We start from the raw sequence: 22,513 nt of genomic DNA on the forward strand, positions 1-22,513 counted from the left end.
CGAGTGAAACCATAAGCAAATCGCAATCGTTAGTGCCATCTCCTTTGGTGATTAATGTGCGAATAATCCAGCGCTTCTGTATGTGTGTGTAAGATTGTGATCGAATGTTGAAGTGAAAGGAAGTGTGTTTCTTTTCCGCAAATATTTCAGTTGGCTCAATATCGTTCCTCCGACTTCAAGTTGTTATCTAGGCTGTGCTGACGAGGTGTGAAGTGATGCAGCTGTGAAGTAATAAGAAGTGTGGTGCAAAATGTATTAATGGTATGGTCGGAAATTCTAAAAGTCACCTTTTACCTACTGTTGTCTGCCATCCTACTCGGAAACGCTGCAACCCCCACTTTCGGAGAAGAAAATAGATGCAACCGATGAAAAGCAAATCAATAGTGGCGAGCCGCAAAAACCGCGCCTCAGTTTGATGTGGTTTGATACGAAGTGTGGAAGCAAATAGGTGCAAGCTGCCGTTTATTTGCTATTGTAAGAGTGGGCCATTGCTTGAGCATTGAAAGCGGTGCATTACATATCGTACTGTGCTGTGAAATAGTGAGTTTGAAAAGTAAAGAAGATCGTGCGGGTTACATATGATTCTATCTTGACAGGATCCGATCAAAGGTCGATTTGGAAATCATAGCTGATAGTTTATAAAGCGATTTGTATCGATTGGATTTTGTTCTTGCATTGGAAGCGCTTTGGTCACCGAATCACACATATGTTAGGTAAGCTTAAAATATATTTTTTGTTCAAAATAGATCGATGTACCACAGCACAAATAATTGTTGGTGCTCATTTGAAATCGTTTCCCTAGAATCCGTTCGAAAACACATGCCAGGAAGAGAGTGTACGATATGGAATTCGTGCGAATTACCTCTCCATTGCCAAGTATACAGCACGCTTCGGAAGCGATCTTTATTTTGCGGTCTCCGCTTTACCGCGATATATCGCCCTTTAAATTATTGATAAATATAAAACCTAGCGCGCTCTATGTTCTCACATGCTCTCTCCTTGGTATTCCTAGCTCCCGCCATTTCTCTGTGTAAGTCTAGTGAATCACGAGCGACGGTTTACCAGAGTGGAGCGAAGTGCGCTATAGAGTGCTAAATTGTACGAGCAGTACGTATGGCGTCTTTTCCATAGTGCTGATATCGGGTAGACATCCATAATGCCTTCCCCCTTAAGGATATGTGAACTAGAGGGGAGGCGTCGCACGGTGTGCAGTGAGGTAGAATGGTGTAAGGAAACGGTGCTCACTAGCTAGGAAAAGTGTGAGAAGGGAAAATTCTAGAAAATCCTTCAACCTCGAATATTCCCACTTCGTCCTAGCTACAAAACGAACACATACACGATGAGCGCTCTTCCAAACAGCTCGCCCCAAAGTCCACAACATCAACATCACATCAGGACCTGTAGTATGCTGGAAGGATTTGTTCGTATATATACGGTCATTAGTATATGTTCTTCTCTTTTTTTATTTCGTTTTTGCTTTTTATCGCCAGACCTCATTTCTACACTTTTTTTCCTCGCTTACCATATATATGTGTGCTCATTTTTCTTCAAATCCTACTCGTCGTAATCGTCGTCATCAAGCTTTGCCTTTGCGTCACCACGAGCCGTGTAAATCATCGGCCCATGGGCTCGGTCTTGTCTCTGCACTTCTTTTAAACCACAATCGTATGATATGTTGTAGGCGTAGGCGCTGACTTTTATACCGATTCGAAATGATGTTGACTTTTATAACAATTCGAATTGCCAAATACGCCTTCAGCGGAAGCGACCGCCTTATATATATTTACATTGAGCATCATTTCCATAACATAGGACGATTTGAAATCCATCATTCCTACCATTCATAACACATTTATTAATACATTCGAAGGCTTTGGGCCCGTAAAAAAGAGCAAAAGAAGGGACTCAGTGTGAGTTTATATTGGAATGGTTTTATCAACAAGTGTTCTTTATTTAAACTAGCACACAATCATTGCTACATGATTTGATTTTTGCATCCTGTCGGTTGAAGAAATATGGCCGTCAAGAACAGATCAGAAAAAAAAATTATGTGGTGTTACTCCTGACTCGTCGTTGCAAGCTGTGTTTATTGTTATCCACAATTCAGTTTATAATGGAGAAGGGTTTATATTGTTGGGTCTTTTAATATTTTAAATAATAAAATAATCTTTTAATATTTTATAAACATAGGGCAGTACATCTTGTATGAATTTAGGCGAAACACCAAAAACAGTGTGAAAACAAAACTTTCACACCGGCATTTAACCCGCGATGATTATCGTTACGACCACTTCGCAGTTTTCGTCTTTCGAGATGAGTGAATGCATAAAACCTTTGTAATTTGGTAAAAGAAAGGAAAAACGAAAGAAACATCCATTAAATCCATTAAAGATTTCATGAATTGAAAAAGAATCCTTAAGATTGCATCAATCAAGTTGCCATTCTTCTATGAATAGTTCCATTCAACCAACAATGCTTTAAGGACGCAATATCCTGGTTTAGAACGCCCAGTGCCTGAAGTAAAGGGCTTACGCTTTATCACAGGATACCAAAAGTATAAATCTTCACCGCTCTTGAACCTCTACGCTTCAAGAAGCAAACAAACAAACTGAATTGGTGCTGTTTTCTGGTGCAATAGGTATACGAGTAAAGACAGCACCTCCCCATGGTGCTATGTTCATACATAACCAAACGTACGTGGTGCACAGGCTGACAATAGTTTGCATGCCAATGAACAGGCGATCAGACAATGCCGGTTGCAACAGTTGCATTTCCAGCAGGACATGAGCATAGAGTATCTGTGCAACTGGTCGGTACCTATACGAAGAGCTAAACAGTATCAAGGCTACTAAGAGCACTCGATACTGAAAAGACGTTGGATAGAAGAGTCAAGCCACCGAAAGGGACGTTCGCGTACCGTCACTTGCATGTTTTGATAAAAGTAATAAAAAAGTCACGTTAGCAGGAATAACAAAAATCACGTACCATTGCATTCACAGCTAATGCATATTCCTTTGTCGTATAGGTGAACGTCTTTTATCGGTGAAAGAAGTTTCTTATGTGTACTAATCTTTGCCTAGAAAGACCAACGAAAGGTGTTCAATGTAGTTTAATTTTAAATAAACAACCAACCAAACAACCTAGACAACTTTTAATATACGCTTTTAAAATATTTGGATTGGATAATAGATATAGAACAAGATTTGCATGCTATGAACATCGCACATACCGATTTCGAATTCGAAAGAACATTGATTTTATAGAAAAACTTAAATAAAGAGTGAAACAGTCGATAAAGCTTTTTTTTATTGCGCAATAGACTGAGATTTAAGTGAAAATAAAACGATAAATTGATATCGTCGTTGCATTATCGGAGCGAGCAGCATGAATGGAAAATTTAGAGCGTTTTGCGTCTTTTTCCAGCTCCGTTCAAAGAGCTGGAGGTTTCTCTCGATTCCAAAAAGAAAAACTGGAAAAGATTTGCTTTCTTTGTATGATGGGACGATTGAAGGGTGTAACGTGTGGATACAGAAAGCGAAGGAAGTGAAGAAAAATGATTATGTTACATCATAAATTGTGTTCCAATCAATATCGTGTACATATGTGAAAATGTTGCTTCCGCTCATCGGAAGTTGTAGATATCTGGCCACTGGTTTGCTGGCTCAATATGTATGCATGAATATCGATTGTATCGTCACTGAACGTTGCAGTTGCCTACATAGAGCTGCTCGGTCATTGCTGAAGGTCACAATGATTATGTTACATACAAAGTTTGGCAAACACTCAATTCTTTTATCCATTTTTTCTGATTTTAGAGATCACAGGCGGATATGTGTAACAAAAATTTAGTGTTACATATTATTTATAAAGGTCTTAAACAGATGTTTAAATCGCATGATTACTCCATGAATATATTATTCACAGTATTAGTGCTATGTGGCAAGGTTTAGATTTTCGATTTTAACTTAATATAGCAACACAGAAACTGATTTTTTTTTCGATTGGGTAGGATGTTTAGCGAAAATCGTGTTTGTTTATCTTGTGGTTTGATATGAAAGCTTTTGAGGTGCAAGTTGTGGGGTGCATATCTCGAGAAGGTAACCTGACATGGTTAGCTCGTTTATTTGCCTAAGAAAATGAAACGTCAATAAATGAACACTCTTCCACTTCCAACCAGTCAGGAGGTAGTACGTTGCAGAATAGTTTCACGCAGACTTAGGAAAGTGCGAGAAAGCGACCCTTTGAGTGCTAGCTATACTAGTATCTTCTTCGCCATAGCTCTGGTAAAACATTGGCATTTTCGATCAAATAAATGTAGCAATTGTTGAATCATCTGGCCGTAACTGTTTGAAACAAGACCATTTTAACTCATAAGTCATTCCGAATTTCTAGTTGGCTTATCCGAAGAAAACGAATATCTTGATGTGATGAATGATTAAACTATCGATCGATAAATTATCGAAATACGACAACAAATTTTCAACTAGTTGTTGAAATTATATTATCTAAAATAATGATACAAGTTTAATTTCTTTCTTCTGTTGCAGTTCCTTCGTAGGAATCAGTCACCATAACAGTTTAGTGAAAACATTTGTCTTTAGGTTCAAGATGTTTTGTACAGCGTATAAATTGCCATTATTTATTGGCCAAAAGCATCAAAGATACTAGTTGCGATAGTTCTTTTCATTTGCTCAACATTAGCATTTTAATTTTACGTCTGAACAAGACATTCATATTAGTTCAATGCTGTTAATAAATCAGTTTTCAATATGTAACATGAATGCTGGACACGATTGAAAGGTGTGGATCGAAAGGGAATAAATCGAAAGGAAATTTCAGATACTATTATGTACAGCCCGTTCAACTTCCAACTCCAGATTGGGAAGCGTCCTGTTAATTGGTTTGTTTTATAACAGCCTCAGAAATATCCTACCAACACCGGGTAATCATAATAAATTACACAATTTATTTGTGTTTCTTTCACAGAAAGGAGCGGTCGAGTGGGAGGAGGGGGGAGGGGGACACGGATCTTGCGGGGTTCGAAGCCCAAACACAAGGGATTGGTCGTCAAAGTACATTAGCGTTTCATTAGCGATTCATTTTGCCTATCTTGATTGAGTATCTTCGATAAATACGGTCTACAATCCTTTGCTCATATCGGCACTGAGTAAGATGCCGTTCGGTTAGTGGTGCAATTGTTGAGTGGACGGAAGGACGATTGTGCGAAGTAAGTTGACTTGTTATCGAGATTTCCGATCGATTGGTTCACTCAAACTGATTAGGGGCCTTAAATTTGTTACCGACTCGAAATGTGTTGCCAAAGAAAAGGAGCTAATTGAGAGGTTTCCCTACGTAGGCACTTTCACCGTTATTGAAATGACATGCTCAAAACCAGTAAGCGGTTGATTTGCTAAAATGGGGATCGAAGCTGTAGTATTTTGTTCGCAGGATGTGATTTATTGATTCTTTTGCTAATGCACTACCAACCTTAAAGAGCTGGGTCGTTCTTATCGGGCTTATAATGGTGGTTTGTCCTACTGGATGGATAGTTCTCAAGGCAGTGCCTCGAGTGCCCCCCTAGAGAGAATAATCTTTCTTTCCCTATGCAGGGACATGATTCACATGGGTCGATAATGAAAATAGGATTTTCTTCTAAAATTTGTTAGTTTTCAAAGTTCGGAAAGAAGCAAAACAATTCTTTTACATTTTAGGCACAACATATAGTCAGTAATCATACTGGAGCATACTTTAATCAAACCAAACACTGATCAAACCAAATGCTGAACACAGCATTCTCTTAGTCAGTAACGAGTTGAACTAGTAATAAATACTATGGCCCCGATTCATGAAATTCTTTTGCACTTTTGCTACGTGTATCTACATATAAGCTTTTGAACAAAAATTGCGTAGCCATTCTTCGCGTGAAAATTACTACTTACTCGAGATAGGTTCAAAATTCGGAAGATTTTGTTGGCTACATGCTAAACATGATTTAAACCACCCACATTTCCATTCAAACTACATTTAATCATATGGACCTACCAGAAGAAAGGACTAAAAGGACAATATTGTCTCTTTGCATTTGATGTTGGTTTGAACAGAATATGTACAGTGATTATACACATACTAGACGAAATGTTAATGTTGATAACTAGTATGTTCGTTACATTTTGATCGAAAATTCATTAGCACGAACTTCAATGGTCGTCATGCTGTTACTGGCATTTTCATTATCAGCAGCTACTATCAACTTGGACGGTCATAGATGCAGTAAGCTGCTACGTCTGTCGAACAGGACAAATGGAATAGATAAAGGAAATGAATTTAACGTCTACTTTTCTCGTTCAATCGTGCGCCGCACCGCTTGCTGTTACGTCGTCATTCTTCGGTATACATTCGCATTCACACATCATCATTGTCTGTGACAGAGGGACCGTCCTCATGATTAAGTTTAAGCAAAGGCCGGCTGAGTTTTACAAGTAAGCTCCCTCTCTTCGAACCATGGGTTTGCCCTAGCCCTTTTGCCTCTACCTAGTGTCCCCAGAGGAATTAGGTGCCGGAGAAGTGAGGTGGTGGGATGATTATAGTGGCTGTTTGCTGGAGCTTGAAAGTCATCGACATCGTGGTAGTGAGGCATGAAAATTTAATTTCTTCCAAGATCTTACGTCATCCGTTGGTGCCTTGGTGAATGGTGAAAGGTAAGGGGCCTTCCCTCTTACTGTTCCAACTGTAAGCAAACGAAGAACACCTGTACTAGTGGAGTGATGGTTGGTTTCAATCGCAAAAGTGGTCCTTATTTGGCAGATCCTTCATTCTAAGCGAGAGATGCAAGGGTCTGTAATGTTGAGGTTCGCTGTTCAGGTGGTTGCTGTTGGTCTGGTGGTTGCGCATTATTTTGAAAGGTGATAATATAGGAGCCTCCATAACGACAGCAATTTAAATGAAGATGGACTTTCAAAATAGCAGAAACTACAAATGAGTTATTTGGGAAAAATGACCCGATCACCTCATTCAACGAATTGTTGAATAATTAGAAAAAATATGAAAAAACGTGATTTCATTGAAAAGAAAACCATTTGAAAGTTTACATAATATCACTCTCCATACTCAATAGACGCTTTAAAATATATTATACAGTTTTGGAATTTAGTTTGTTGGGAACATTGTTTTCCAAAATAGCTCAAAACTGAGCATACTAGTATTGCGGAATCATCCAACGGTTTATATATTCACTTGCATCTAAAAAAGAGTTATCAATGTCCTCTGCTTGTACAATTTGACTGCAGTATAGCCAATGTTGAGTTATTATTATATTATCGACGGAACGTGTCATAAATTACGTACCGATGAAAATTACGTGTAGATACGTTTTCTTTTAGCTTAAACGTGAATCGAAAAACGTGACATAGTTTAAGCAATTTTAAGCAATTATAATGTAATAATCTCTAAGCCTTGTAAGTTGATTAATCGAATGGGGACCGTTCAGTTTATATTGAATTTGGTTATTTTGAAAATATTCTTGTCAGGCGAGATTTTTTATATCCTCAAATATATTAAGAATGCCTATAGTTCTCAGATAACTTAGAAAATGTGAATTGGGTCTTTATTGTGAAGAGTATTTCACGCGACCTATGGATTAATTTACAAGAATGGTATATTTATTTAACCGCTCGAAACGACATTGCAGGGAACTAGGGTCATTGTAGCTGTATATGTTCGTGTGTTTTTACTCATTCTTCGCCATTTTAAATTGACAAACTCTAGCTTCTATGGTATTCGTTTTCATCGTCGTCACTGTCATTGTCATCATCGTAGTCAGTAGGACCATTATCCTTCGCAACTGGGGCGAGATAATATAAATGAAGGAATATAAATTTTCTCTTTCCAACTTCTTTCTATGCAGTTCGGGTTTTCGTTTCTTATCGTGATTTATATTTCCCTTTCAATTCTGACGATTCATGCAGTTTATGTGAAAAGTGAGGCTCTCCATCGCATCAATGGGTACATCTTGCAGGCAGAACAGTAAGATTCCGTAATTTGCATCAGCAACAGTCCCTGCACAAACCCACCGACGAGATTCCACAGTGAATATTTAATTCTTAAATCAATGAAATCGACAAAGTAAAATGGCAATAATTTTCAACTGGTTGGTGATGATATTGAACTAGTTCTTAAATATATTTATATGGTTTTATCTCTTATCAACAGTGAATATATTGGTTAAGAACGTAGATCTATTTTTTAATTCATGTAACAATCTACTTTGGTTTTGAAGTATGAACACTTGTTTTCGAATGTTACACATTTACACATCAGAACGATTATTATTATCAAATAATTTATGCCTACAAAACAAGGAAAGTTTTTCTTCCTCGTACCTTCTAGGATGCTCATGACGTCTTGTTTGCTTTCGCAGAAATACTGTTCATTGCTATTGTTGAGAATGAAATGAAACGATCGAAAGGGACTGAATTATGTGGATTAAAATGAAAAAATATTCTAAAAATTGATTGTAGTGAAAGCATAATTGCTGTATCGTTGGCATCTTCGCTGGGCAGAAACTTCATAGTTAAATATTATAAATGCAAAGAACGGTTGATTTTTGTGGTTGAACTTTCAGTGTCCTGTACAGATGTGTTTTTTTCTATGCGAAATGCAATAGTGGCTACCGCAAGTGTTGGATTACAAACACTTCGAGAAGGAACGCAGGATTCAGGCAAGGTTGCTTTGGATCAACAAAGAAAATAAAACCGATAAAAACCATGCCCCATATTTTATTGTTGGTTGCGTGAACTTTATCTTAGTTCTGGATGAAAAGGAGGTAATTTGAATGTAAATTTTGAGTTTGCTATCGGATTTTAAAATTTGAGATTTAAAATAGTATTATGGGGAGGTAATCATTTGTAATGATTTGAATTAACATCCGAAGGGTGTTAAGAAATGCAATTTCTTTATTGCCAGATGTAGATTGAGGAAGGTTGTACAGGGAAGAAAACACGAAATATATTAATACAAAATCAATTGATGCATTTACGTCACGATAGTCACGGTAGAAGAAACGGAGAAATGAGAGTAAGATGAAAATATATAACTCATAGTTCCTATATGCACCGATGTAATATGTAATAATATCAATTTCAGCAAACATTTTCACAAACATTCCAGTTTTGTATGATAATAGGTGAACAATATGTCAAAACTTTAACGTGTGCAGCAAATTCTATAACACTCAACATACACTCCAAATATACGGCTCGCCCGTTCTTACACATGTAGAAAAAAAAACTCTTATATCAAAACGACGTAAAGCTTATGTTTCTAGAAAGCTTCTTCGCCCATAGATTCATTTCTCAGGTTTGAGAAACTATGTTGACAATGGGTTGAAAATGGAATCAAGGGAGGGATTATCCTTAAAAGCGAACTCCACAATGCTCTATTATGCCAAATGTAAAAACATCAGAAGATATATGTGCAATATTACTTGGTAATTTCCAGCAACAATGGAACAATTTCTATCTACAACACTCTGGATTATTCCTCCCACTCATGTAAAGAATGATAACGATTAGGGAGAAAAAGCAATTCAACAATCTAGTAACAATACGCCACGATTGAAATAAGGATTAATTGATTCCTTGAAAAATATTTAATGCTTTATGATGGCATTTCTATTAATTATATGTTTTGTTATTCTTGCACATTATATGAATTGTGGGCTAAACCATTGTTTTATGGTTCTAAAATGTTTGATGTATTGTTTGTAAAAGATAGAGAGTGAATAGCTTTTCGAGCATCTATTAAACTACAGCAGTACGTGAAGCCTTTTCGATAATCCAGGTATTCTGCTTGGTGCCAACCATGTAAAGAGCATATGTTTTTGCATAAGGTTTCAGATGCGTTTGCAAAAGGATTATTCAAGGTGATAAAGACAACTGCGGAGTTGCTGGGCTCGTGGATTACGACCTTCCATAGCCACTTTGGGATTTCAACTAAACCGTTCTCACTTAAACTAATAGCAACTTGTCGACCTTCGGTATTTGGTAGCTCGAGTATACCATGCACTCCAGTGATGATGCGTACGGTGTCATTTAGCCGGATCGCTACTTTCCGGACTGCATTTTCAACACGTAACCAGTTGCCAGCATTGATAATCTGCGAAAATAACAGAATGAACATTTTCCATACACAATGTTAATAACCATGGCCGATGATAAAAATAAGAACTGGAAACTTTGTAGCGCAGACTCACTTGCCACTGTGGAGCTACGTTTATGAAAAAGTAAGTTGCTGCTGCCCAGTTATTTATAATTGCGTCACCATCCGGAGTTAGATGGCCTTTAGCTAGGTATGAGGAAGAGTTGATGTATCGTGATGCTTCCGCTGACGAGCCTAAAGCCTTCTCAAATCGATCATACTGGTGATTCTGTGTATAAACAGACGCTAATCTCACTTTTGATGTTATCCCTCCGAGTTTAAACGATGGACGGTTATTATTGATTTCCGCATCTGTTCGATCACAATGTGGTTTGGTATATTAACATGGACATTTGAAAACAATTAAAAACAATTATACTTACAATTCAAGCTCTTTCCAGGCAGAGAATGTTCGCTATATATTGCTGAAGATTTGTCGTTATCATAGCAAATGTGGAAATATTTGGTGAAAGGCAGTCCGTTCACTTCGAATCCCACATCGTACACTCGACCTTTGCCGTTGGCGCATTCGCTATTTCGAGGTTTTAAAGAACTCGATACTGTCGATTTGCATCTGATATCGGTGAACGATTTAACTATCGTGGAGTTTTGTAGACGAAACCTCTGACCTTCGACACATGTGATACTAGTATGCGATGATTCAGCTGAAATAAATCGAATAAAGTTGCATTGTTAGGTTTATGCACAATAGTTCTTAAATCATGTGTAAACTTACTGTCAACAAGAACGTTTTTGATTGAAGAACATCCAAGAAGTACTTTCTGTGATTTACGCCACTCGAAATATGCCCCTAATGGGTGAAGGAGCTTATACTCACCGCCCGAAGCATGAAGAAACAGTGGGACGTGGTCTTGTGTTAGATTCCCATTCAAATAAATACGGCACGCTGCGAAATCCAAGTAAAGTTAACTTCTATCACGGATCGTAAAACACCTCGCCAGTGACGAGGAAACTTAGGCCCAGTCTCGGGTATAATGTCAATTCACGTGACAACGTATGTTGGCGGTATGTCGCCGACTTACGTGTAAGCATGCTTGTTAACACAGCCCACACGGGGACTATCAATTTGCCCGGTGGTTGAATTGATTAATAATTTTACTCTACTGAATAATCCAGTGCATGTCTAAATTAAAATAAATTAGACCAGCTGCTGACATATAAATATGATTAGCCTACGATGCTGTAATGCTCACGGTCGCAAAAAACTGCACAATCTGGTTAACGGCAATGCCAGAATGTTTGGTAGACACTTCTTACCGGCAAAAGTGGAGTTGAATGCTGATAACGTTATCAGAAAGCCTAGAAGCAACATCATTGAACACTGTTTTGAGTAATGCGTCCGATCCATCCAACTCTTGTTTGGCTACTAAAATACGACTACGGTCTCATTGGTGATGCTGGGGTCAGCCTGGAAACAACACGTACACTAGAGTTCCGAGAAAGATGTGCGACGAATGGTCCACCACTTACACAGTAACGCGACTGATGAGTAAACAAGACCTATCACTGCATTAATAGTCATTCTGTCAGCTAGTCGCTTGCAATCTTACAACACACGTGTGCATAAAGCTGCGTCAACTCATGCAGCTCGTGCATGCAAAAACAGTTTTTACAAACAATTGCACATAAAAAATTCATCAGCTGTTTTAATAAACTAGAAAACAATTCAAAGAGAGTTTTTGCTTTTTCATGCTCTGATTAAAGAAGAATAAAACAATGAAATATTTTCAAAACGATTACAAAAATGTCAAGAATACGAAGCTAATTTTACTACATGCTCTGATGATTCACCATAAAACTTGTGCAAACCTTTCAATGGCCAATATATTTTCCTTCTATGCTGTGTATGCTAAAATAGCATGTGATTGAAGGGATTTTGCTTAAATCTTCCAATAAAATGCAAAAAGAACATGCAGCTTGAGGCGAGATGCTTACATTCAGAACGGTTCAATATCGCTTTCAATGCCAACAAGAAAATGGTGGGATGAGTTTCTTGCAAACCCTGCTATTACAAATACTACTGCTCGAGATTGATTTTCACATTTTCCGAAATACTTCGTGAGTGAGTTTCAGTTTTTGAAGTGTTGGTGTGGTAACCGTACAGCTGCTGGCTCCGTAAAATTTCCCAGGCTTCCATCCCGGTTCGGGTGGCGATTTGGATGATGTGGAAAGAAAGGCGGCATTGGCGGACAGCACTGACCATCAGAACTTCACTCGGCGATTCAATTTCACAGGCATTCGTAGCATGCCTGTGCCGTTGGCATAGAGAGATGGACGGCGGCTCGGAGTAATATTTGAAATTGATATTAACAAGAGAACTGGGGGAAAATGTGCGGCGTATAACTTTTTAATACTTTTCTTTCGTGTTGCTACTGCTGGCTGGCATCTTACGTTTCCACTCGCGATAGCACGCCCAACCGAGAGCACCCAATATCGGACCATATTTTGAAATACTACCATATTTTATGGCGTCGTAAAATTATTTTAGAATTTTCACTTGTTCCTGCATGGTAGAAGCGTTCAACGAAACCGTTGGTTTGCCAAAGGTGACACAGAAGCCTGGGGTAACAGTGGTGAAAGACGGGGCGAAACGGGAAACAAAGATTGCGAGAGGATGGAGATCGTTTCTGAAGTTACAGTACTTTGTTGACAAAGAGCATACGAAAATGGCAAGAATGAGAATAAATATCCTGTGCCGCTCCCAAGACGAGCCATACACAGTGCGTATTGTCAAAAGATGGGCAACTGTTCCGTGCGTGCTACAAGTAGCTCTTGTCTGAACTCGTCTTCACAACGCGCGCACAATACTTTAAAAACGTAATACAGCACTCGTTTAATGTGTGTATGGATGATTATATAACATTAGGATGGGCATCATATGGACAATCATGGACATGGAAGGAATGTACAACAAGACGTCCCTATCTGTTCGTATATCATCTGTTGTACTAAAACACTTATTCGTTTTTTTAACATTTTGCTTTGATGAAATGTTGTTATTAATAACAATTGGTCTGTTGAGCAAGGTAAATGGTTCAGCAATATTGGTCGAATGAGGTATGGAATAAAGAAACCGATCAGTACTGTGTGCACGTAAAATAGAGGGTTCGGACAGGATAATGTTACCTTTTGCGTTGCTTCGTATGGCATCTTCAAGGAACGAAGCTCTTGGTCGATCTGGGAAACAGAAACCCGAAAGCGTCACAAGCTTGCTTAGATGCTTTGCTCTGGCACAATATGAGGCACATAAATTTTACATTCTTTTGTTTCGCGTTTAGGAAGATCCGCTGATAAGAACATGTACATCGCCACTACGCTTAAGCTTGCTTTATGTTCGGCTTCTATAAAGACTTTTTCACTTCCGTAGCCATCGCACGCCGCACTTTTACATTGTTGTCGAAGCAGGAGGAATCGAAGGCTACAGTTCGAACTGTTGCTATGCCAAGCCATCACATAAAACCCGAGCCGTTGGAGCGTCGAAAGGATGGGTAAAGCAGGAGGAGGTGGTAGTGGCGGTGATGGTTTTACTACCTCTCGCCAGGAAGCTATCGCTTGTCTCCTCGCATCTTAGCGCGTAACACCACCAAGTACCAACGGAGAGGTCGAAGACTTCCATCTTACTGTCACAACGTGCTGAGCTGTGAGACTTAGTGGCTCAAGTCGGTATGTCGAGTTCGAGTGGAGGAAATTGGCGGTAATCGAAACTTCGCGTTCTCTTCAGACCGTTGTATTGCCGTTGATGCCCAGGGAAAATGTTCGCAAGTGTATTACAATGTGATGACGGTGAAGGAAATCTCCTTGTGATGGCAAAGTCCTTACAGTTGCAATATATCAACCGCAAATGTGCATTTGTGGTACGGGAAGGGCGAAAGGCGGGTAGGAGCATTCTACGATGCTGGAGCCAAAGTAAATATCTGATTGGTATTCATAAAATGTTTATGCATGATAAAAGTATTTGTGGAGTAAATAATCTCCCTCGCGAGATAGGGTCGGTCTACACATACATATTCGAGCTAAGGAGTACCGCGGTACTGTCTGTGGTCAGGCATTGACTGTCGAACCTTGCGTCGTAATAGCGTCCACACTAGCAGATTATCTGGAGTTTCACGCGTTTTTCCTTTAGCATCCTAGTCATTTTATAATCTAAAATCTTTGGAAAATGTTCCATAGGTTGATTTCTGTACCAACAATTTACATTTACGCAACCTGGAGCACTATGGATGCTTTCCATACATTTGACCAGATAATCGCATAGCGCGAACGAAGAGTAACAGATGCATATGCAATTGAGTATACAGCACGTGGAAAAATGTAAGAGGTGAATTGAGGAGAGCGGACTGAAAGCGCCAACGACAAAGTTGATCGACTTGTGCGCCTTCTTTGTCAACAGCGACTGATGTTCCCATTGTATCATCATGCTTAGTAAGTGCTTACATCATTTATCGCATGAATATCGTTGGTGGCATTTGCGCAAAATAGAAGTGAGAAATTCCTATTGCAGATGTTCAAGAAAGAGCTTCAAAAATAGGATAGCTATTTTTGGTGTAATAAAATCATCATCCTCATCTTCACGCATCTCTTCTTTTCAGATTTTCTATTGCTAACCTAAGCTCTGCCCGGCTACCACGCGCATTTTTATCGAAGGATGTAAGAGTTGGCCGATAACGTGACCTCTTTTGAATGGAATGCAATATTTTCATTAGTAGAACCACATTTCACATATAGATTTTTTCTTAACTGAGTAGCCGCGTAACGTATGTGAATTATTTCTAAATGGGTTTTGAATTAATCGTCATTATTTAGCAAGTGTACAAGCCTGGGCGATGTTATGGATTGAAAGTCACTCTTCCTGGAATCAGCTCAATGCGTGTGACGTTCACTTTCTGGATCTTGAAAAATGATTAATGAAACATAATGAACTAGGTCAGTGTTTCACTAAATCGTCATTGTTAGCACTCCACTAAGCATTTGGCAGTACATTTGTAGTATTCGTACATTTACTCGTGTAGTAACATTTACTATAGTCAACTACATAAATTATTCAAAATATGATGGAGCCAACAGAACAGTAATTTTTATTCGCATAGTTGATTTGGGTACTATATGTTAATAAGTAAAAAATAGTAAATAATAAAAGTTTATGTTGCAGATGAATTAATTAACATTAATATTAAAATGGCTATCAATGACATATATTAAATTGTACTGATTTTTTTTTCTAATGCTGTGGAATTCCAAATTAATGAGACATGGACAACCGCAAACCCGTGGAGTTACAATGGAAATAATTTACCAAACAGAGGAGGTATATACGTATGTTGTCCTTATACTCATTATTGTTGGTGAAATAATATCTACAAGAACAAAAGTCAAAACCGCAAGGAAAGTGTGCTCGTAGTTCTTCTTTGGCATCAGCACGAGGGAACGATAAATGTGGTCATTCATTTCGTTTATTACACACATTCTTTTGGTATGGTTTGGCTGGTGCTGAGACTTGGAGCGACGAAGAATTTGGTAAAAACAAAAGAAGAGAAGGTAATCTATACCACTGAGCTTTTCCAGTGTATTCCTTTGATTGTATCGATGCCACTTTTGCTATAGAATCCACGGGAGTCATGCCTATAGAATCCACAGGAATAGGAAATTCTCAATGTCATGCCATGTAATGCAAGAGCCACTAAACAAAGGAAGAACGAACGATTCTAGGTCCGTTCCAGTTCTTCCCTATCGACTATCCGACTGCGTGCACTTGCGTGTGCCAGTCGATTTCCTTCTTCACCCTTAGCGAATATACCGTAATCGGTAAAAAGTGCGTCGTCCGAATTGTTGATGGAGTCATTTGTTCAGTCTTATACCTCATGGTCAGCCATTGTTTACGAGTTTCAGCTAGAGTATGAAGCATTTTCGGGAATGTTAACTCCCAATAACACTAAACTCCAGGAAGCAGCAACCTGCTTACTCTCTTACGCACATCCGTTTTCTGCGTAACGATTTCGTTTTTTTACACATCTAAAAACGGACGAACCGTATGTTTGATGATTTCTTTTTGTCACGTTCACTTTTGTGATGGTCCTAACGGTGGTACTGAAAACATGCTAAACAGTCCTTTCCACAGTTTGCGGTCAATGTTACCTATTGTTTGACGGACACACCAAATCCATTGCCACCTTATCATTAGGATTGGCCAGAACCGATAGGTCCTTGGCATCGTTAGGATTAAAGCCACCTAATGCCGAGAAAATTAGAGGCACTCAGCAAGGGGTTTGATTTATTATTCTTAGTATTGTGATAAATAGGGTTTATTTATAACCCGTAGGAACCATTCAGGGTAATCTATAAATCAACGAATTGTAAATTAAAGCTGGACAACCCCCTATCCCAGCCACCATTGAACATTTACTATCGGTGGCTGGGTGTTGGAATTGGATCGTTCAATAATTGCGGAGACTGACCGAATAGAATGTTTCTCGAACTAATCGATTAACCTACTCCTTTTACCTTTGCTGAGAAGTTGGAAAAGTTTGGTGATTTGAAAAAGTAATACATATTCTTAATCCTTTTGCTAAAGGTAAGATTGTTGAGGTACTTTACCTACATACAGGGTATCCTAGAATTGGTATCGCTATTTTAAACATGGTTTAATTTCAACAAAATAACTTCCATAAAAATAAACACTGTCAGCTTGCAGAAAATCCTTTAAACAACTTATTTTGGCCGAGTGACTTAATATTATTTGTTCCCCCTTCGCTGCAGACATTGAAGCTGTGCGAGGTGTAGTGTGGAATTTTATTGAGCAAAATGTTATGCTACATGATATTTTTATAGCATCTATGGCTCTGAGATATTTCTTTCTTTGAAAATATTCAAAGACCAAGAACCAAGGGAGCACTAAAAAGATATTTAAAGCGTAAAAAGATGTAGAAAGAAAATGAAATATTTGCTAATTATATATATATATATAGCAAATTTATATATTTGCTTTCCTATTTTACCGTGTTGTCTGAAGATCGGTTGAGCTGGTTTCAGATAATGCTCTGTTTGAAAAGCAAACGACCTATTAAATCCTCAGCAGAAGAACTTTGGGGGCATTGAAAAATATTAATTTTGCAAGCTTCGGGGTGTCCAGACAAGTAAACGTAGACAAGAGGCATGAGATTCCCATGGGATCTTATGCTTGAATTTCTAAATTATTGTTTCATATCTTTCAATAACGTTTGCTTGTCTGTGATATACTCATAAAGAACAAAATGCCGATGATATCCTTGTTCCATTCTCGTCACGAGTTCCCTGTTGCGCTGCGTGATACAAAAACCAATGAATGACTTGTACCATGATCGCGTTTTTCTGCATGGACTCATTGTTTATTCTGGTATGGTTGAAACAATGTAAAAATAAGTGAAACGCTAACCTGTGGCTGACTGGCTTCCAACCCTGACAATTGAAGAGCCAACCACGGAAGGCAGACATATAGAAGGTTGTGAAATAAGCTCACAGAAGGGAAACATCATCATAATCGGTAAATAGTATCTGAAAATTTGAACCAAAAGCTGCCACCCAGTTGGTATAGTTCATTTTTCCGTCCTATCGAGAGGGAGATGGTTAGATGACTAGTATGGAGCTGGGAGCGAATTCAGCTACAGGAGAAAGCACGTAACACGAAACCTTAAAGATACGAAACAGAAACTGATAGTAGATAGCGTAGGGTACTTTAAATCGTTGGAAGTAACATGGGCGTAGCTCAGTCGACGGTTTGAAGTGCTAGACTAAGGGATTGGTAACAGAAACACCGCAAGTAAAAACGTTTCGTCAATATTGAATGTTAGCCTTTCATAACGAACATACAACAAGTAAATAGCCGGCGCAGTTGTTGCCGATGTTGCTGGCCAGTCTAGTCAAGTCAAGTCTTGATCTAACTTTCTATCCTTAGGTCGACCTCATATAGAGAATTATTTAGTTGTCTAGCCTACAGGTGGACAGCGAATGATTGAATGTCTAGAATTCAGTGTTGGCCTTCGAGAGTATATCTCCCTGTCTTTGAATCGAATTGACAGGCTTTGCACGGCTATCACCGAATCCCGATTGCATCAATCTTTAACATGACTTTTCTTTCTCTGAACTAGGATACTGAAGACAAAGTATAGAGTAATATGAAAGGAATTATTTGGTAGCGTACAAATTGCACACTATATTAAAAAATATATATCAATTAATATGTCGAATATTATAAGTTATAGTTTTCATTGGTGCTCTACGGGTATTGTACAGCATTGTTAAACATTTCAAAGCTTTGCATGATAAATTGAATGAAGTAGCATTTGTATGATTATACGCTATTAGGAAATACGAGCAATGACTGATTTTGGGCTTATTTAGCTTGTAGAAGATACGCTTTTCTGGATTATACAATTTCTTTTCCTTCTAACCAGAACTTCTCTGTCTTCTTCAAGGCTTGCTAAGAGCTCTCATACTATTAAGAAAGATGTCCTTAAATCTAAACAGATAGTGAAAATCAATAATAACAATGAATAGATATTTAGCAAGAACATTTATGTGGTTTGTATTGTGAAATTTATTGAAATACATACAAACGGCATAACGATGCTAAGGCAACACTTTCTGAATGATGATACTTAGTGACGTGTGACTGTCTGACAACTTTGTAACCGATTAAACCTACAATGGATTGCTACACTACACTGTTCACATTGCCATAAAAATAAGTAATGGCCGCAAGGTGGCATCTATCAGACGTACAAACTTGATGAAACAACATAAATACTAGGTTGGTAAAAGCAAGAGAAAAGGAACTAGGAAAAGAACCCTTATTCTTTTGTTGTGAAGAAATGAACGCTCACAGGTCCTGTTACCAGATGCATTGTTTAATTATGGTGCTTTAATCCTGATGTTGCTACCCGGTACTTCGAACTAGTTCAAAGTTGAAACATTCTGGTAGATCTATTTTTAAGTAATATGTCATACCATTCTGATTACTCAGGCCGTATGATATTTCCCCGGCATACTCCTAGATGGCATTATTGCGACGTTTATTGCGATTTATATACATCTATAGGCTATTCTTTGCGCTAACGCAAATGTATTGCCATACAAATTATCCTATCTTTTTACCGAAAAAAACTAATTATACAATAATTATATAAAGAGAAATGCAACAACGGGAACAACTGCTACTCTTGCCTGTTACTTTGCTTGGTTTTTACTAAATTCGACTTTGTATAATTGCGCTAATTTGATCTTCAATTAGCAACGACATTTTTCCATGTTTTATTTTCATTTTTGCACGTTCGACCTGAATCGTTTTTTTATTGTTCAAAGCCAGTCCTAAGGGCTTTGTGAAGACAAACTTTCACTTTTTTTTTCAATATAACAAATACACTAAAGTTAGATTACCTTTCTTGCCCTGAATATTCAGATTCCGGTATTGTGATAGCCTTCAACAGTTAAGCTCTCGGTTTTGGCCATGGTATGCTAGAATGGAAAACAGCAAAATGCACGTAAATTGTGTCGGAGAGTTATGCCATTAGGGTGATGTTTCGCTGACAGCGCCTTAGGTGGTGATTTTTCACTTCACTTTAGTATTAATGCAAAAAGTGCCATTTGCCAAAAGAGGGTCCAGCTATTTTTGTCATGAGCTGGAACACTGAAGTATAACCCAAGCAGAACCGACTTGAATTTATTATTTTGGCTGAATTTATGGTCTTCTTTTTGCTCTAATTGCTATGGTTTATGCTTCCCTTTTGAGGCCTTTACTCTAAATGAATCTACTTTGCATCAGATCTCAGACAGAATGTTGAAACTAACTTTTAGGCATCCAAGTCCCTCGCTGACAGAATTTTGGACCATGTGAAATGCAAAGAAACAATATTAGTGTAAAACAGCCTTTCTATTTTGAGAAACATTCTAAAGAATGTTCTATGATTATTCTTTCCTACACAGCTACAGCGATACACCTTAGCCAAAGCTTTACGAACGTTTTTAAAATTTGGTTTTGCTTAACATCACATTCGGAGAGCAAATAACTTTCCTTGTGGAAGATCCACTTATTCTTGGTTAAACACAACATTTTATGCTCTACATTAGATTTTTCAGCTATAAAAATAAAGAGAATGCTGCAGTGTGCTATTGATTGTCTTATCTTTATTGCAAAGTAGAAGGTTTTACTTTGAAATAAATGCAAAGAATTTAATGAATCTCTTTTGCGTGTTTTTTCTTCGCAGGCTGCGCGTTTTTGACGTACTTCAGCCCGGAAAGCGCTGTAAACGCTCAAGGGTCGTTGCATGAGAAGCAGATGCAACCTGGGGTGAGTGTTATGTGGTTACATAGTATATATTTATATGTATATATATTTTAATTTTTTGATAATTGAAAATGATTTTCTTGCAAGAGTGCACAGGCCTTTGTCTAATTCACGTACTTATTAGTTATAATTACTATAAGTTACTTGTGAAAGTTATATGAAATATCGAATATTATCTTTAATCGACCAAATACGCTACAACTACCTTACACATTTCCAGACCGGGGAATTCCTCAAATGCATGAAAAAGTAAGGAATGTCTTTATGGGCTTGGTTGTAGTTGTAGTTGCGAATGCACATAAGCTAGCTACCCTAAACGGGTGCCACTTGCTTAGCGCGTAAAGACTGGTGGTTGGCCACCACCCAGGCATGAGTGTTGTTAGCCGGACAACGGTGGAATGTAATGAAAACTTGCCGATCAGGTCAATAAAGCAAAGAGGAAAATGCTTCGCTAGTATGGAAGCGCTTCTCGTTCTATTTTCGGCCGTGCCAGTCGGAGTTTGGCTAACATGCGTTTGGGTTGCGTTCGCCTTTATGAGTTCGTGTGCTTCTGGGTTTTGTTTATGCTCCACTTGACTGGAAAGATTACGAGAATATGATCGGATCAAGAAGCAACGTGCATTCTTATAAAGCGTAGGGTACGCGTGTTTGTTCGTTCACAAACATGTGTGTTCCGTGCCGACCGTTGTTAACATTATTGCTCAGGAAGATGAGCCGTTCTAACAGTGAGAAGGCAGGTGCTCAGAGTACTGTTTTGCGGGTAGTATGTAGCGTCGTTACATATTCAGTTCCCTTCATTGGATGCACCATATTAGAAGTACTGATCCCTCAGCTATGATGCTATGATGCATGCAGTTATTGATAGATTCAAACAACATTGATTTATGAAAACATGTACTAAATTACTAATAAATTTGTGGAAGTACTAAATATGGGGATTGTCAACAATCTCCTAGCCAGCATACGGCTCGTGCGTCCTTATATATGTTAAAAGAAAACAATCTCCTAGTAACAGTATAGTATTCATTGTCTTAGTCACTATAAAAACACGGCGAATCGAATAATAGATCTCAATTAGCAAAACACTTGAAACTGGTGGCTGGGGCTAGTGAAGATTACACACGATTTATAAATATTTCAAATATACTATTGACCTTGGCAAACTTTAAGTACCGAGACGCAGATCACATCAGCGAGAAAGAAACCGTCCTACATGTTACGGTTCAGGCCTGGTATCCCGTTTGTAGACATGCAAACTGTCGATATATTAAACAACGCCGTCTGGCTTCGAGAAAATTTCAAAAATATTTCAACAGCGCATACGCTTTCGTCGCACGTAGGTTCGATTCCAACATCTTAGTAAACACGTTCATCGTGCCGGGATTGAACCGAAATTCTCTGTTCGAGATGTGTGTAGTTACGTTGGTTCAATGGCTTATTCGATTTTGGATTCGTTTATGTTTTCTTTCTCCCTGCGCGTTTCCGGAGCCGATTGTGGTTGTTGTAATCACCACGGTCCGCAGTCCATAGTCTGGCCAGAGCAATTTTCCTAGGAATATGGGAATCGAGAAAACGCAGACCACCAGTCAGTCGATCTTGCGCGTCCACCCGTGCTTAGACGCTGATCGCATGCTGTGGCAGTACAGAGCGTCGTAGTTTGCGTGCGTATCCGTTGTGTTTAAGTTAAATTTTTACTAACTTAGTGAGCAAGTAGTGTTGTAGCAAACCTTTTTTTTAATGCTGCCTCAGAAGTCGAAGAAATAGTGCAAGGTAGAATGCTAAACAGTTTCTAATCATACGTCATTTGCCAACCAGTTTTTAGTACACCATCTTCGCAGTGGTTCTTAAGTGGTAAAAAAAGCTGTGAAGATGTTTCTGCTTTATCCTGTTTGTCAACGCTACTATGTGCGGCTCACATATTAGAAGAAATACGTAACTATTCGCTGAACTCGACATCGTCAAAGGCATATGAGTAAAATACAC

The 22,513-nt window shown here is 38.4% G+C and overlaps 2 protein-coding genes across 9 annotated transcripts in view; one reads left to right on the plus strand and one right to left on the minus strand.

Annotated features, from left to right (window-relative positions):
• Window positions 1-558: 558 nt before the first annotated feature.
• Window positions 559-22,513, plus strand: part of LOC125956031 (CUGBP Elav-like family member 4) — a 207,072-nt gene continuing 185,117 nt past the window's right edge. For 5 of the 7 annotated variants that reach the window (XM_049687477.1, XM_049687478.1, XM_049687481.1 and 2 more), the window contains exons 1-2: window positions 559-713; window positions 20,451-20,533. In XM_049687477.1, coding sequence (XP_049543434.1) covers window positions 707-713; window positions 20,451-20,533 — 90 coding nt within the window. In that variant the 5' untranslated portion in view covers window positions 559-706. Of the gene's footprint in view, window positions 714-6,352; window positions 6,389-20,450; window positions 20,534-22,409 lie in introns of those variants that run through there. The other 2 variants (XM_049687486.1, XM_049687480.1) reach the window with 2 other exon arrangements.
• LOC125956030 (uncharacterized) lies at window positions 8,932-11,703 on the minus strand. Of its 2 annotated transcripts, none has more exons than XM_049687476.1 (5): window positions 11,409-11,703; window positions 11,033-11,101; window positions 10,578-10,840; window positions 10,250-10,506; window positions 8,932-10,152 (listed from the first exon to the last, which is right to left on the minus strand). In XM_049687476.1, the coding sequence occupies exons 1-5, from the start codon at window positions 11,561-11,563 to the stop codon at window positions 9,730-9,732; spliced, it is 1,167 nt and encodes a 388-aa protein (XP_049543433.1). In that variant the 5' UTR covers window positions 11,564-11,703; the 3' UTR covers window positions 8,932-9,729. The 2 variants fall into 2 exon arrangements, with proteins under 2 accessions (XP_049543433.1, XP_049543432.1); XM_049687475.1 differs by having other exon boundaries at window positions 10,578-10,859; window positions 10,931-11,101; window positions 11,473-11,695.

Source organism: Anopheles darlingi, chromosome 3 (assembly GCF_943734745.1).
Source record: "Anopheles darlingi chromosome 3, idAnoDarlMG_H_01, whole genome shotgun sequence".
Lineage (NCBI taxonomy): Eukaryota > Metazoa > Arthropoda > Insecta > Diptera > Culicidae > Anopheles > Anopheles darlingi.

What these genes read in the sequence shown, in the direction of transcription:
- LOC125956030 (XM_049687475.1), bottom strand. Translation starts at nt 11,563, where the DNA reads ATGGATCGGACGCATTACTCAAAACAGTGTTCAATGATGTTGCTTCTA. An exon ending in ATTCAACTCCACTTTTGCCG is followed by an intron (nt 11,102 to 11,472) that starts GTAAGAAGTGTC and finishes TGGATTTCGCAG; the next exon opens with CGTGCCGTATTTATTTGAAT. An exon ending in CAAAAACGTTCTTGTTGACA is followed by an intron (nt 10,860 to 10,930) that starts GTAAGTTTACAC and finishes GATTTATTTCAG; the next exon opens with CTGAATCATCGCATACTAGT.